This window comes from Naumovozyma dairenensis, chromosome 4, assembly GCF_000227115.2.
Source record: "Naumovozyma dairenensis CBS 421 chromosome 4, complete genome".
NCBI classification, from domain to species: Eukaryota; Fungi; Ascomycota; class Saccharomycetes; order Saccharomycetales; family Saccharomycetaceae; genus Naumovozyma; species Naumovozyma dairenensis.
In genome coordinates, this window is record NC_016482.1 from 421,527 (window position 1) to 436,754 (window position 15,228).

Here is a 15,228-nt window from a genome sequence, read left to right on the forward strand (position 1 = left end):
GATGAAAAGTCGGTGCTTAGCAACTATCCAATAATATATTAGTGCAAATATCTTAGATGTAATTTGATTCGTATTGATAATTGAGGGATACCTATTAATACATCCAGGGTCTAGTTCTAGGTTTGTTATTTTTATAATAAGCAGAGGGGATAATAAGGTAATAAAAATAAATTCTTAAAGAATTTCAATATTGGTAACTTCCTCTGAAGTAGCTTTGGTCGTAAAGTCATCATTAGTCGTTCTTAAAAGGATCGTCAAGCTCGGCGTGTCGCATATACAGGCAAGGCACTTTATTCTGATCCTCGTTATGCTTGATCAGCGTACAACTACTATTCAACTTATACTACCCCATCCTTATGTCTATAGACTTGTGTAGGAGTTAGAAGAACCAAATTAGTTCCACAAAATAGGTCATCTAAAAATATATTTTTTGAAAATGTTGCCAACGAATCTTTAGGCACTACGAGAGAAAAATATAAACAAATTTTAGGTGATATGATGTTCAAACGTTATACAAAAATTTCGGAAGTAAGATATTGAATATTATGTAGAATGAAAAAATAATCTATATCACTAGGTAATATGCCCAACATTCATTGTGCTGATGATGTTTATTTTACCTTTAACTAGAAAAGTATCAAAACATTTAATTTCCCCTTCGGTGAATATCCGCCCCTTTTAGGAAATTTTCAATATATAGCGATTTATAGTATTATTGAAGTATTTATATAGAGAGAGCTTGAAACTAACGAAAGTTGGATTGGATATCAAGCTAGGGCAAGCTGCAGCATACCAATCAGCTCATTGTAATCAGATTGTACTTCCGCGGATTGCGTGGAACTACTATTATTACTTCACTTGTTTGCCTTTCCGATATCATATCTATTATGCTAAGAACTACTGTCAAGAATTTGTATTCCACGATCGCGAAGGAAACATTTCGCCAATCAACATTGTCTAATGGTTTAAGAGTAGCAACATCTAATGATCCAGGTCACTTTAGTGCCCTAGGATTATATGTAGGTGCTGGTCCCCGTTTTGAGAACGGAAACCTAAGAGGTTCTACTCATATTCTTGACAGATTGGCCTTTAAATCAACAGAACATATCGACGGTAGAACAATGACTGAAACTTTAGAATTACTAGGTGGGAATTATCAATGTACATCTTCAAGAGAAACAATGATGTACCAAGCTTCCGTTTTCAATCAAGACGTCCCAAAAATGTTGGAACTAATGACAGAAACAGTTAGATATCCAAACATTACTCAGCAAGAATTAGATGAACAAAAATTAACTACAGAATATGAAATTGATGAAATATGGACCAAACCAGATTTAATCCTTCCTGAACTGTTACATACCACTGCATACTCTGGTAAAACATTAGGTGCACCATTATTATGTCCTCGAGAATTAATACCTTCAATTTCTAAATATTACCTGAACGAATATAGAAATAAGTTTTACACTCCAGAAAATACAGTAGCATCATTTGTAGGTGTCCCGCATGAGAAAGCTGTCGAATATGCGTCAAAATACTTGGGTGATTGGGAATCAACTAATCCACCAATGACTCAGGAATCTGCCCATTATACTGGTGGTGAAACTTGTATACCGCCTGCTCCAGTATTCGGTAACTTACCTGAATTATATTATATTCAAATTGGGTATGAGGGTCTTCCGATCGATCATGAAGATATTTATGCCCTTGCCACTTTACAAACTTTATTAGGAGGAGGAGGTTCATTCAGTGCAGGTGGCCCAGGGAAAGGGATGTATTCTAGATTATACACGCACGTATTAAATCAATATTATTTTATTGAAAATTGTGTATCATTCAATCATTCTTATTCTGATTCAGGTATATTTGGTATCTCTATAGCTTGTTTACCAGAAGCAGCTAAACAAGCAACAGAAATTATTGCACAACAATTATACAGCACCTTTGCAAATAAAAATTTGAGATTATCTCATGATGAAGTATCGAGAGCTAAGAATCAATTGAAGTCTTCTTTATTAATGAATTTAGAATCGAAACTAATTGAATTGGAAGATATGGGTAGACAAATTCAACTACGTAATCGTAAAGTACCAGTGGCTAAAATGATTGAAAAGATTGAAAAATTGACGCCTGAAGACATTACTCGTGTAGCTAGAATGATTTTCACTGGTAATGTTAAAAACCCAGGTAATGGTACTGGGAGACCTACCATCGTTATGCAAGGTAAAAGAGAGGCCTTTGGTGACGTCCAACAAATGTTAAAGCATTATGGTTTAGGTAAATAAAAAAAAAAAAATTAAATAATAACACCACAACTGTAAAATAGTTATATATGGTTCCAGCCCTTCATTTTATCTTCATGTAAATAACGTACTATTATACACTAAAAAAAGTGTTGTACTACATTCAATGTGGTACAAATTTTTTAGCCTAAATACAGACTATGTTGTGTTATGCTATTGTTAAAAAATATCCATTTTACTTTTAAGTAATTGTCTATAAACTCTGACTAGATCATCACCTCTTGAGTTCGAATATCAGAAAGGTCTTTTTCCTCGGCATTTAAAGATTGGAATTGATCCTTCCAGAAGGATATCTCCTTTTCTAATTCCATAACTCTATCCTGATAGTAGGCATTATCCCTCACAATTTTTTTCAAATCGACATCTTGCTTATCGATATGTCTTTCCAGTTCAATAATATGACCCGTATGCTTTTGAATCTCCTCTTCGAATTCTTTTCTATCTTTATTGGCAATGTCGATCACTTCACTTTGTCTATTATTTTTCTTTTTCAAATCTTCGATTACTCGATCCATAGTTTGCACCTTTTTAAGCTCTTCATATTTTAAAGAGCTTTCTTTATTGACAAGCTCTTCCAATTCATGTATTTTAATTAACCAAGCATCCTTCTCAGAAGAATCTGATAATTGCGATTGCATGGAATTGAGTTTTTCCTTTAATTGAGAATCCATCTTAATCAATGTCTGATTTTCTTGATATAGTTCAATATTCTTCTCCTTTTCTTGATTTAAGGCATTCTTTAATGTATCAACACTTTCCTGAAGTTGCTTCACTAAGAGGCCATTCCTAGCATTTTGTTCTTGTTGGAACGCTAAAGTTTCTTGTAAGTAGGCAACATTCGATGAAATTTTATCCTTTTCCTGTAATGATTTCGAAAAATCGTCCGTTGTTTTACCCATAGCAGATTTCAGTTCTTCTAATCGAGAAGCCAAATTCGATTTCTCATTGGATAATGATTCCACTGTCGAAGTTAAAGAATTCACCTTGGCAATCAATTCTTCATAACGTTTTGATAACTCTGCATGAGATGCCTGTGAAACATCACGTTCGTTACTCAATATGCCGACAAGGTTAGAATAATGAGCTACTTGCTTTAACAATTCGGAAACTTTACTTTCTGATTCATTGCTTGTCGAATCCAACTTATATTTTAATGTAGCAACCTCCTTCTTCAGAGATGTTTCAGTATTCATGGATTCAGCTATATCGCTTTTTAATCGTTCAATTTCATCTGTATAATATGAAGTATCTTGTGTCGACGTTAAGCGTTCCTTCAAATGAGCTAAATCTGCATTGAGAAGATTATTCAAATCTTGAATCCTCTTCAACTCCAACAAACTTTCTTGTAATTGCATATCTAGTTCATTTTTTTCTGTTTCCCTTTCCCAAATTGTCTTATCTTTCTGTTTATTTTGTGATTTCAATTTTTCAATTATACTTGACATACTATTGACATCACTCTCAGCTTGTTTCAATGCCAATTTATACTCGTTTAATTGGGTTTCATTTTCGTGTAAATCTTGTACACACTCATCAAAACGTTTCTTTTGTTGATCTATTGTAGTGAGAAGCAAACCCTTCTGGTATTCAATTGATTCAAGATTTTTTTTGAGTCTTACAATCTGTTCTTTATGCAATTCTTCCCGGGATTGGGATTGTCTAATATCATGATTCAAATGGGAAATTTTATTATTTGCATCAGCAATCGTTTCTTGTAGTTTGTAATTCTCTAATTTATGAAATCTTACTTCTTCTTCATATTTCGTTACACTGTCTCGGTTTATGAAAATATCACCAGAAGGCAAATTAGTTCTATCCTTCAATGGGTTATGCTTCAACTTATTTTCTAATGCTTTAATCCTTTCTTCACTGGCCTCATATTTCAATTTAAAAATATCTGATGCAGAGTCTGCTCTTTGAATCTTGTTGAACTTCTCATGGAGCGCAGATGCAACATTCTCAGCATCATACTGTGCCTTAGTTTGTATTTCTAGTTGTCTTTTCAAATGTTGAACTTCAAGAACCATCTTTTCCAAATTCACTTCATCTGGCTTAACATCTGTCAACTCCTTATCTAACTCAACTTGGATGTTGGCATTCTTTATGATCTCTTTTAGTTTGTTAATTTGTGCATGGGAGTTTTGGGAATCAAATGAAGACGATGCCAGCCTTGTTTCTGTAAATCTCAATCTTGAGATCAAGTTTTTCTTTTCTTCTATTTCATCTTCCAAATTTTTCATCACATCCGCAAGCTTTATTTTCATATCATTATACATCGAGATTATTTGTTCTTTACTTATCTCAGAATTGTAAAACATATTATTATCATTTGTCAATAGTGTTTCATTTGCCAAACGTGCTGACAATTTTTTGTTGAGGTATTGATTCAAGGAAGTTTCCTCTACCAATCGCTGTTCGAGTTGCTTAATCTTGGAGTCATCTCTTTCTTGGCTTGCACTGCCTTCTTCAATTTGTACGTTCATTATCTTCAAATTAGCGAGTTCGCCCTCCATATCTTGGCATTTCAATTTATAGTGTGACAATTCTTCTCTAGTGGAATGTAATTCAGATACAATGGAATCTTGCTCTGTAACGATACGATCTCTCTGTTCTGAAATTTCCTGAATCGATTTTTGATTTTGGTGAATTTTAGCCTTTAATCTCTCAATTTCAGCCATTTTCAAATTCAGCTGGCGTGCGCTATTACTTTGTTCTTTTTTAGAATTAGATAACTGGGATCGTAAGTCAGCATTTTCATCTGCCAACGTACCTAATCTAGTCTTTGCGGAATTACAGCTTTTCTCTAATGATGCAATTTTAAGATCTAAGTCTTCACCAGAGTGGTTCACATCATTTTGTAATTTCTGAATCTCCAGTTCCTGCAATTTGTTCTTCTCCTTCAATTGGGCAAGCTCCTTTTCTTGCAAATATTTTGCATGTAATAAAGCCTCCCGGGCTTCCTTTTGTGAGGTCAATTTCTCTTGGAGGGTATTTACCTCTATCTGTAAGGTTTGGTATTTTTCTTCTAGTTGTTTCAATGATGATTCTTTTTCTTGAGATTCAACTTTCGAGTTTTTGATATCTTCAACAATTGCTTCGTATTCGTCTTTCAGTTTCCACTTCTCTTCTTCAATAGCATCCTTTAACTTCACAGCGTCGACTAATTGTTTCTCTAACAGCTCAGTTTTCTCTTTGGTAGACAGTAGTACCAACTCCTTTTCTTTCAGTTTTTCTTTCTCAGTTTCCAAAATAGATCGAAGTTCTTTCAATTCTTTATTTACCAGTTCATTCGTTTCTTTCGTTATATTTCTTTCTATTTCGACAGCTTCTATTTTTTGTTCCAGAGAATTTATCTTATCATTGAATGTCTTTGTTTTACTTATATCACTTGAAGAATCAAGAAGGGGTTTGATTTTGACGAACAAATTATACCACGGATTTTCCATTAGTTTATTATATGTTCTAAAGGTTGATCCGATAACACGTGCGGCCCGTATTCTTTTCAATTTTCCACCTACTTCATCTCTAATCATTTTACCTCTGACCTGAGAGTTTAATCGTATTATCACTTGTTTAATTTTTTGATCTTTGCGAGATTCTAATTTAGCAAGGACTCCAGCTTTGAAAAATAACTTGGTATTTCCAATCTTATATAGATTCGGTTCTAAATCTAACGATGCGATTAATATTTCACAATTCTTTTTTGAATTACTGTTTGAAAAAAGATCATGGGAAGATGCTAATATTTTATATCTTTGGAAAAATTCTTTGAAAAAGATTCGATTTGGATAACCTTCTCTTGCAATTCTTATACCTTCAAGGACACCATTGCAGCGTAGTTGGTCTAAGATTAATTTTCTATCAAAGGATTTAGCCATTTTCCTATTATTTGGAATAATACAACGGACAAAATGTGGATGTGTAGTGGATAATTGATCTAAAAGGAAATTTAATTGTTCTCTGTGGCGCATTGCCGCAGTTCTAATAGCACTACCACGATTTTTTGGTTTATCATCCATCGTTGCTATCGAAGCACTGGAAGAAGAGGATGTAAGTGGATTGTTAAAGAACTCTGAAATCAAAGAATCAGAGGAAGACGATAGCATATTCAACATGTATTCACTCAATGGATCTTTGTTTTTTGATAGCCATCCTTCAATATTATATTCGACATTGCCGGCGTAATGTTTTAAAATGAAACATTTCTCTAATTTAGAACGTTTGAACCTATCTGACTTTTTATCCCAATTTGATATTAGTTTTGAAAAGAATGAATCATCAGATGATTTTGGGAGAATAGATTCTTCATCTAGGATGGGGAGTATACCCATTGGAGAACCCCTTTTATCAATTAAATGGATGGATGCCTGTAAATCTTTACCAAAATCGACGAAATCCCAATGTATATTTTCTCTCATGTATTCATTCTGCTCGAGGATAAACATATGATGATTGAAGAATTGTTGAAGTTTTTCATTTGTATAATTGATACACAATTGTTCGAACGAGTTATGTTTAAAGATTTCGAACCCCGCGATATCTAAAAGACCAATGTAATTTGTCGTCATAGACCCATGATCTAGACTATGATTTATTCTTTCAACAATATAGGCAAATAACCGTTCGTACAATGTTCTCGCTAAGGAATTCAGTATAAAACGCGATTGTTTTGCATCTTTACCTTGAGAAACCCATTCTCTGCCTGCTTTAGCCTTTGGCCTTAAAATCGCAGTGGACCATTGTTCTACAGTAACACCTAATAACTTAGCTAATATAGATTGATCATTTTTAAAAGACGCTTGTTGAGCTTTTTCAGAAACGAATTCCACATTACCTACATGTAAAATGATGGATATTATCTTGAAGATGTCATCGATTTCATTTTTTGTGAATCCAACAGTACCCAGAGCATCTAGTAGTTCTTGGAAATCTTGGGCATCATTGACACCAGGAATTGACGAATTTGATCGAGAAAGGTAGTAATAATCAGAGGTGGATTTTGAATATAGTTCTAATTTCCTTAATTCTTGTTCGGATAGACCTGTTAACAGTTGATAAAAAATATGATAATTTCTCTCATCTGGGTGTTGTTCAATTACTCTTGATTTTTCTAAGAGATACCATTCTATATGTGCACCATTAATCTTTCCTCTGTCATCGAATTCAATCTTAATGAATTTCCCGAATCTCGATGAGTTATTGTTACGTACTGTTTGTGCGTTCCCAAATGACTCTAGAATTGGGTTACTCTGTAAAATTTTCCTTTCAAAAGTTCCTTCTTGAATAAAGTTTGTTTTATTTGGTGATGTAGGGTTGCTGATTGTTGTTGTAGAAGAGGTAATGGATGCTAGATATTGAAGTATTTTCTTTGTGTTTTCTGTCTTACCTGCTCCTGATTCACCAGTAACCAGTACTGATTGATTTTGTTTCTCAGATAGTAAATTCTGATATGCCTCTTCAGCTACAGCAAATATATGTGGTTTATTTTCCTCCTTTTGAGAACCATTGAATAAATTAATGTATTCTTGAGTATAAATTTTAATATTAGAATATGGATTGATAGCTACTAGAAACAGTCCCGAGTAGGTGTATATTAAGTCATCCTTATATCTGTTTTCTAAATTGTACAGAACTGATGGTTCATTTAAATGTGTTAATTCTGACATATTATCGATTTTATCAAACGTTGTAGGATTAATTGGCGCAGTTTCTGATATCAGAAACTTAGCCTCTTCATTGGAATCTATTAGTCTCACTATCGCCATTTCTTCATCTTGGTTAAGACGGGTATTCTTTACAATTTCAGTACTTATGAGCTCAGCTTGTCTGAATACTTGAGTTTGATCAGGCACCCAAACTAATGAAGGCTGATCCGTCATTTTTCTAATGTGGTTCCTCAATTGATTTGTGCCAGTAGAAATAATGTTGGATAGCTAGCGTACCATTAATTATATCGATTTGATACCTCTATATGACTATTCTAAGTTCACTGAAGCATTCAAAATCACTGCTCCATCGATGATATTTAACAAAACTTCGAGATTTCAAGATTTCATTATTGAGAAATTGTTTATGTTTCCCTTTCGGGTAAACGACCATTTTACAGGTAATGAGAAACAGACACGTAGGGTAACGAAGTTATTCAACTATAATAATCAATCTTTTAGTAAAAGACACACGTACGTACTTAAGATGGGGTGAACACAGTGGGTATTTAAGTCAGGTTTGAAAAAACATCCTTAATAGAACTCTGACAGCAATTGAATTGTAATTAACTCGTTGTCAGGCTCCACAATCACTTTAATAGTTGACAACGGATATTTTTTTTAGACACTACTTGAGATTTAAAAGCCTTGTAGAAAACCCAGAATCGTGGAAATGGCTAAATACATTCCAGATTTACCTTCCTTTAATTAGTAAAGATTTTTATAAACAGATACTATGAGATCAATATTGTTTTATTGCGATTATTCTACCGCTCTTTGATTGCATGTTCACTTGCTACTTTATATGAAATATATTTACCTATTGTTACCTGTTAGTCATTCATTTGCTCAAGAAAGTGTCACACCCATGAATAATTATTCTTGGATTGTCGTCAAGGCAAAAGTAACCGTTCATTTTCTCCGTTGTTCAACATAGTCCAATATGTTGTATAAATTGTTATGCATGTACTTTGGCGGAGAAAAAACAGGAACTTTGACGAACGGCATATATAGGACCCCAATTATGTCTCTCTTTGCCATATTTTTATGAGAATTACGTACTTATCTATGTTGAGCGCCTAACAAACGGAATAAGTTCATAACGTAAAAATGGAAGCCCAACCATTAGGTGATAACTATCATTCTCCGTCTAGTGACAGGAAAAAAGGAACACCTACCCAAGTGGGGCAGAAGTGTGGCCACTTTCAGCTATTTCAGAATCTGAAAGTGAGTTGTTCTCAGGTGTTCTCTCCGTCCTCAGGGTTAGCCAGTTTCTCAAAGTGGCCACAAGAGTGGCCATACTTCTGTCCAGGCATGTTACGGGTAGAAATAATTTTCTAGCCTATCCTCTTTTGGCTCTTTTTAGCCTGATTTCTATCCTACTTCAAAAAATTTCCAGCCTACCCCCCTAGTTCTAGCCTAAGTATTTATGGGCGGGGATTTCTGGCACTTAACCCAGAACCTATTTTTTTCCTACCCCTACTTGTAGCTACAAATTGGAAATTTTCACCCTTACTCCTAGGCTAAATTTTGATTGAAAAAATAGCGTCTACCATCCCACCTAGCCGAACGTGTAACATGCCTGCTTCTGTCCCGCCTGAGTACAATTGTAGGAATTCTCTTGAACGTGTCCGTTTTAACATATGTAACCGGAATCAAGGATGTTCCGTGATGGAAACCTTATTAGAAACAGATTTTTTGCTCAAGGGAAACCTGGAGAACAGTAACGTAATGAAAATAGTAGTGGGCTGGAAATTTAAAACTATTGCCCCGCGAATTCCACCACAGGGTGCCATTGGGTGTGTTGAGCACGTTAACTATCGATAATCTGAAGTAGAGAATTATTTCTTGCGCTGTGCTTATTCCTCTTTGGAGCTTCTGAATTTATGAGCCGGCAGAGTTCTTGGGGTAATTTGTAGTTGGGATGGAAGTCCCTTTTGCTACGGACATACCTAAGGTTTCGTAAAAAAGACCTCGGCTAGGAAACCTAATACATTTTCCCCTCAACATTGTACGTATGCATGGAACACGTTGTTCAAATCAAAATAGGTGAATGGGAAACAAATGGGAAATAAGCTTCTGAAACGTAAATAGTTTGTACGGACCGGAAGTATGAATGTACTTTGTTTCCATAGCAAACCAACTCCATTATGAACCTCTCAGAACCTTTTCAAAAAACCGGTGTACTATCCACGACGATTCTTAGACAGAGGGACTTCCAATCTCTCCTCCCGAAACGTGCCGTATGGCCAATGTAACGGCACAAAAACACTTCTTTTTTTTTAATAACCTTTCGACCTAAACTTCTGTACGAGGTTTTTCTGGAAATCCGTTAGCCCAGTTCCGAACAATCAAAAAAGCTGGCTAAGATATTGGGATGACGGCAAACCCTCTGAGCATCTTCTCAGAGGGTAGTTGCGGAAGAAAACCACCCTCAAACGTTTGCAGAGTAATTCTCGAAGATAAAATCACGAAACTCCTCCACTTACGTATCCAAAAAATAAAAACCTTTGGTACTGCCACTACTGAGAATAGCTGGTACCTTACTCCCCTTGTTCTTCTCCAGTTTTTTATTTCACTACCAAAAAATGGAGAAAGACACTAAAAAACGTACGAACGCACGCAATACGTCGAAAAAGAAAAGAAGGTACGTCTTTACGTCTTTTCGTTCGTCAATTACGAATTATGGAGTATCTGGGGAATCTCCTCGAGCTCAGGTACGATATCATGCTGGAGTTAAAACCAGTTTACCTTCTCATCCTTTTTAGCACCTTACGTAATATATATATATATATCTATATATATATAGTCGAGAACAATTGTACTTTTAAATAAGAAACTTCCAAGCTGCATAAAAGCTAGATTGACCCTTCACTGGCTGACCTAATTGATTAAAGATAAATTACTGCGCAAAAGAAAGTGATACCGGTATAGTTCCTACAATGTCTACTCTTTTACTATACGATTTCCAAAAATACCCCAAACCAAGATGTACTGACCTACATACTGCCAGAATAACAGTGATGGGTGATAACCATTGTGGGAAAACATCATTGATCTTCAGATGGTTGACAAACGCTTTCCAACAAATTGAAGATGGAACATATCAGGAAGATATATATCATAAGACATTGAATATTGAAACATTATTAAATGATGAATATCCTTTATCAACTACAAACACAATAAATTCAATTACTACTGATTTAGACTATGATTCCATATCAAATGAACCTCATCATACGCTGACAGATGATTTACTGGAGTGTACCACTGAAACTCCACCTGATAAACACGACACTTTACATCACTTTCTTGCTGACATTGCAAAATCAAGGCATGTAGGAAAACAAGAAAGCAACTACGATACAAATAATACTGAAGATACGGAAAAAAAGAAAGCATCAAATAGTCGCAAAAATGCATATCAAACTCATAAACATTTTTTGAATAGACCACATAACATTAAACTCCAAATCTTGGATAGTCAGCCACTTGAAATTGCTGACTTTTCAGAATTAAGATCAAAGCAAATTCAACAATCAGATGCATTCATTTTATGTTTTGATTCCACGAATAGAGAATCCTTCCATGATATAAGAACATATCAGAGAAAGATAGAAAGAGCAAGAGGGATCGACGATAATATTCCTATTATACTATGCTGTACTAAAACTGATAAAATTAATGAAAGAAAAGTTAGCCCCGATGAGATAAAGGATTTGGTATATAAATCCGGACTAGATATTAGGACCGATTTCTTCGAAGTTTCCTCTAAGCATGGTACAAATGTCCAAAGTCTATTATTGACAACTTTAGTGAAAATTGAAAATTATAAATATCAAGAAAGAAACAGATTGAAATCTAAAAAATCAAAATCAAAATCAAATTCCAACCATAGTTCGAGGACTCAATTACATAATCCTCCCGATGACCATGAACTGGTTGAGTCTAAGTTATTACTCAACAAAAATACAGGTTCGACCACGACACCCATCGAATCCACAAATGGCTCAAGTACCAACCTGCTTGACGAGAAAAAAATTCTAAATCGACTGATAAAATCATATTAAACTCATCTTTAATAGATAAGGCAAAAGAAGCTTCAGCTATTGATATAACGGAAGGTGAATTGGAAAAGGGCGCTGACGATTTACCAAATAAAACCAGTAGGACTACCGCACCGAAAGGTACAAAGCAGAGGCATAAAAGTTCCTGCTGTATTATCTGCTAATAATAACAGCGCTCGTTGAGAATGCTTTACTGTTATATCCTCATGGTTTGAAGCTTAAGTCGCATTTGGTCTTTACCACAAGTTTATAATTAAAATGATAGATTACTAATAAATTGATGCTCTTCTATTGAGTTTTTTATATAAAGGCAAACATAATATTTATAATGAACGCGGCTCAAATATGCTGATACTATTAAGAGTTTTCACGGTCGGCAATAAAAATTGTATACGTATTTGGTATAAGTTGTATAGGTAGGATAAGGTATACCCCGACCGTTAAGTGAATACTGTCAAAACATGACAGCAATACTTGTAAGAACAGCATTTCTTGTATAAGGATGGAAGCTTTGAATGAAAATTAAGATGCAAATTGACCAGTTACCTTCAATTGTGTAAGTATATTTTAGTTCATAACAGAGTTGGATTAGCTTCATAATAGCCCCCTACGTAGGACCTTCGGATTTTTCAGATTTTGAAATTTTGGACAGTTAAAACCCGTACATTTACTACACCCACCCATGTTTTCCAGGTTGTTTTCTTTTTTTAACAGAGCCAAAGTAAAAGGAGATGGCGGCGGAATGAGATTTTAGGCCTAAGTAATTTCAACTTCGCGAGGAAGTCTTCGGAAACTTCATTCTGCTTATTCTTCCTGAATGGGGTGGGTTAGGCAGGAGATGCGTAGGCAGAGAGATCTACAGCACCTGTGTTATCAGTTCAGTCTATATCAAAATAGGTAGTTATTGATACCACTATTTCTGATAATTCGTTAAATTTACTATTGAAAGAGCATATACACAACCAAAGAGAACATATAATTGAAGATGGTATGTCTAGATTCATGCAAAAAATGTTAATACGAGAATTAAAGAGAATACTAAAATCTGCAAGTGGGATAAAGGAATGGGTTAACTATAAATTCGATTAGATTGAAAATGTTGAAGCATTACTATATAGACACTAGGCTGAGAAAAATAAGTGAGGCCATCAGACCACAAATTATCAAGTCTATTTGGAAAAATATAATTATAAGGCACGTTAAAAACCTCAAGTATTCAAAAGTAAGATGCCAGCTTGAACGATTTTGAATATATAGATCAAGAGGAAAGAATTTACACTATATTTCGGCAATATGAAGGATTAAGGAAGATATAATGCTGTTATAAAAATAAAATCAATATCCAAATAATTTGATGGATCAGGAAAAAGTAAACCACAGATGAGGTTCTGAGCTCGTAAACAATAAATTATAAAAAAAGTGTTTCCCGGAACCAAATTACTAACAAAAACATAAAACTAAATATGCATTGCATTTTTAATTTTTCTTTGAATATTTTTTTAAAATAGGTTTTAGTTCAAGATTTGTTGCATCCAACTGCTGCTTCTGAAGCCAGAAAACACAAGTTAAAGACTTTAGTTCAATCCCCAAGATCATACTTCTTAGATGTTAAATGTCCAGGTTGTTTGAACATCACCACAGTTTTCTCTCATGCTCAAACTGCTGTCACCTGTGAATCCTGTTCAACTGTCTTGTGTACTCCAACTGGTGGTAAGGCTAAGTTGTCTGAAGGTACTTCTTTCAGAAGAAAGTAAATTAATTTCAATATAAAATTTTAAAATTTTAATGTAAATTTAACTTAACTTAACTAAACATAATCATCGTATTATCAGTTTTTTATCCTATGTCCTTCTTTATAAAATTTTTACGTGTTCATTTACGTTCCTTTAATAATATATATACATGAAACCTTCACGATAAGGAGTTATTTCTGCGATTCGGATATGTTACCTTATTAATTATTCTGTTCGTTTATAAAGTTTTAAGGATACATTCTGCGCCTAAGTAAATAGCTAGATGGATTAATTTTAGACATTTAAAGCAAGTAGGATATCCTCTTCAAGAGCGGGTGTCTTAAAACATCTCCGACTTCCAATTTCGGCCACGTTGTTTACCTAAATGGTCAATGACTAGTTTTTTTGTTGGGGTTGAATGAAGCATATGTCAGCATTCTATAGTAATAAACTCTAATAAGTGAAATTACATATTGGGGGTATGCCCCCAACCCCTCCCATCAGAGCATCTTATCTAAGATAATTTGTACCCCAAAACAGAATTCCTACAAAAAAGAAGCATGAATGTTGTGTCTTCCTTGTAGTAATAGGAATCTGCTCAACAAATTTGTTGCATTGTGTGCACTCTTTTTATTTTCTTTCGCCCAAAATGAGAATCATGTCCGCATGAATGGAATTGTTTGCAGAGCTTGTACTCCGAGATTAGGACAATTTTTTTGTATGAGATCCCTAATTTGGTGTGAATATTATAGAGCAACATGGACTATTATAGGGTTGAATCCAAGTGAACCAGCTTTTGATTTTTCCTACGAAGTTAAAGTTAGACTACGCCTACTTTAAGTTTATGTTCCAACTTACTTACTCGTACTAGTACTATGCACCACCTCCAAATATAATTTTGTAGTTATTACTATTTATTTTGTTAGGATTGATAATTAATTAGGGTATAATTTTATGCTTTTCTAATAGAAAGATTCGTTTGATAGTCATCTCCAGAGGACATATCTAGCTACATATGACAAATACGTGGTACAGGTAAAGTCTAAGCCAAAATGAAGATCCATTACTCTCTCTTTATATTGTCATTACGTAAGAAATAGATGGGTGGGTAGCTAGCAATACAATTATTCCATCGATGAAAGGATCGATTCCATTTCCGAGGATATTCCTTTAAAGTAGCAAAAACTTCTCCGTGGTGATAACGCGGCTCTACCATCTTGTTTCTTGTAGTATCGTCTGTAGCCGCACCACTTCATCTTGACTTACACAAATACGTACACCACACTGTAAGAGCTCTCACTAAATAATTTTTTCCTTTAAAAATAATGCCCTGAAAATAGACTGCCTTCCTGACCCTAACTTCTTTCCCAGGGTCAGGTGGGAAATTCGAGAGAATACACAGTAGAAAAACAGT

The 15,228-nt window shown here is 34.5% G+C and overlaps 4 protein-coding genes across 4 annotated transcripts; 3 read left to right on the plus strand and 1 right to left on the minus strand.

Moving 5' to 3' along the window:
• Window positions 1–887: 887 nt before the first annotated feature.
• On the plus strand, window positions 888–2,288 carry MAS2 (mitochondrial-processing protease subunit alpha; the record flags this gene model as incomplete). Its single annotated transcript, XM_003669691.1, has 1 exon — window positions 888–2,288. One exon carries the CDS (start codon window positions 888–890, stop codon window positions 2,286–2,288), a length of 1,401 nt encoding a protein of 466 aa, XP_003669739.1.
• Window positions 2,289–2,512: 224 nt separating this feature from the next.
• On the minus strand, window positions 2,513–8,185 carry MYO1 (myosin 1; the record flags this gene model as incomplete). Its single annotated transcript, XM_003669692.1, has 1 exon — window positions 2,513–8,185. The coding sequence occupies one exon, from the start codon at window positions 8,183–8,185 to the stop codon at window positions 2,513–2,515; it is 5,673 nt and encodes a 1,890-aa protein (XP_003669740.1).
• A 2,768-nt stretch (window positions 8,186–10,953) lies between these two features.
• Window positions 10,954–12,084, plus strand: NDAI0D01840 (uncharacterized protein; the record flags this gene model as incomplete). Its single annotated transcript, XM_003669693.1, has 1 exon — window positions 10,954–12,084. One exon carries the CDS (start codon window positions 10,954–10,956, stop codon window positions 12,082–12,084), a length of 1,131 nt encoding a protein of 376 aa, XP_003669741.1.
• A 982-nt stretch (window positions 12,085–13,066) lies between these two features.
• Window positions 13,067–13,835, plus strand: RPS27B (40S ribosomal protein eS27; the record flags this gene model as incomplete). The annotated part of the gene is made up of 2 exons (XM_003669694.1): window positions 13,067–13,069; window positions 13,590–13,835. 2 exons carry the CDS (start codon window positions 13,067–13,069, stop codon window positions 13,833–13,835), a joined length of 249 nt encoding a protein of 82 aa, XP_003669742.1.
• Between the last annotated feature and the right edge of the window lie 1,393 nt (window positions 13,836–15,228).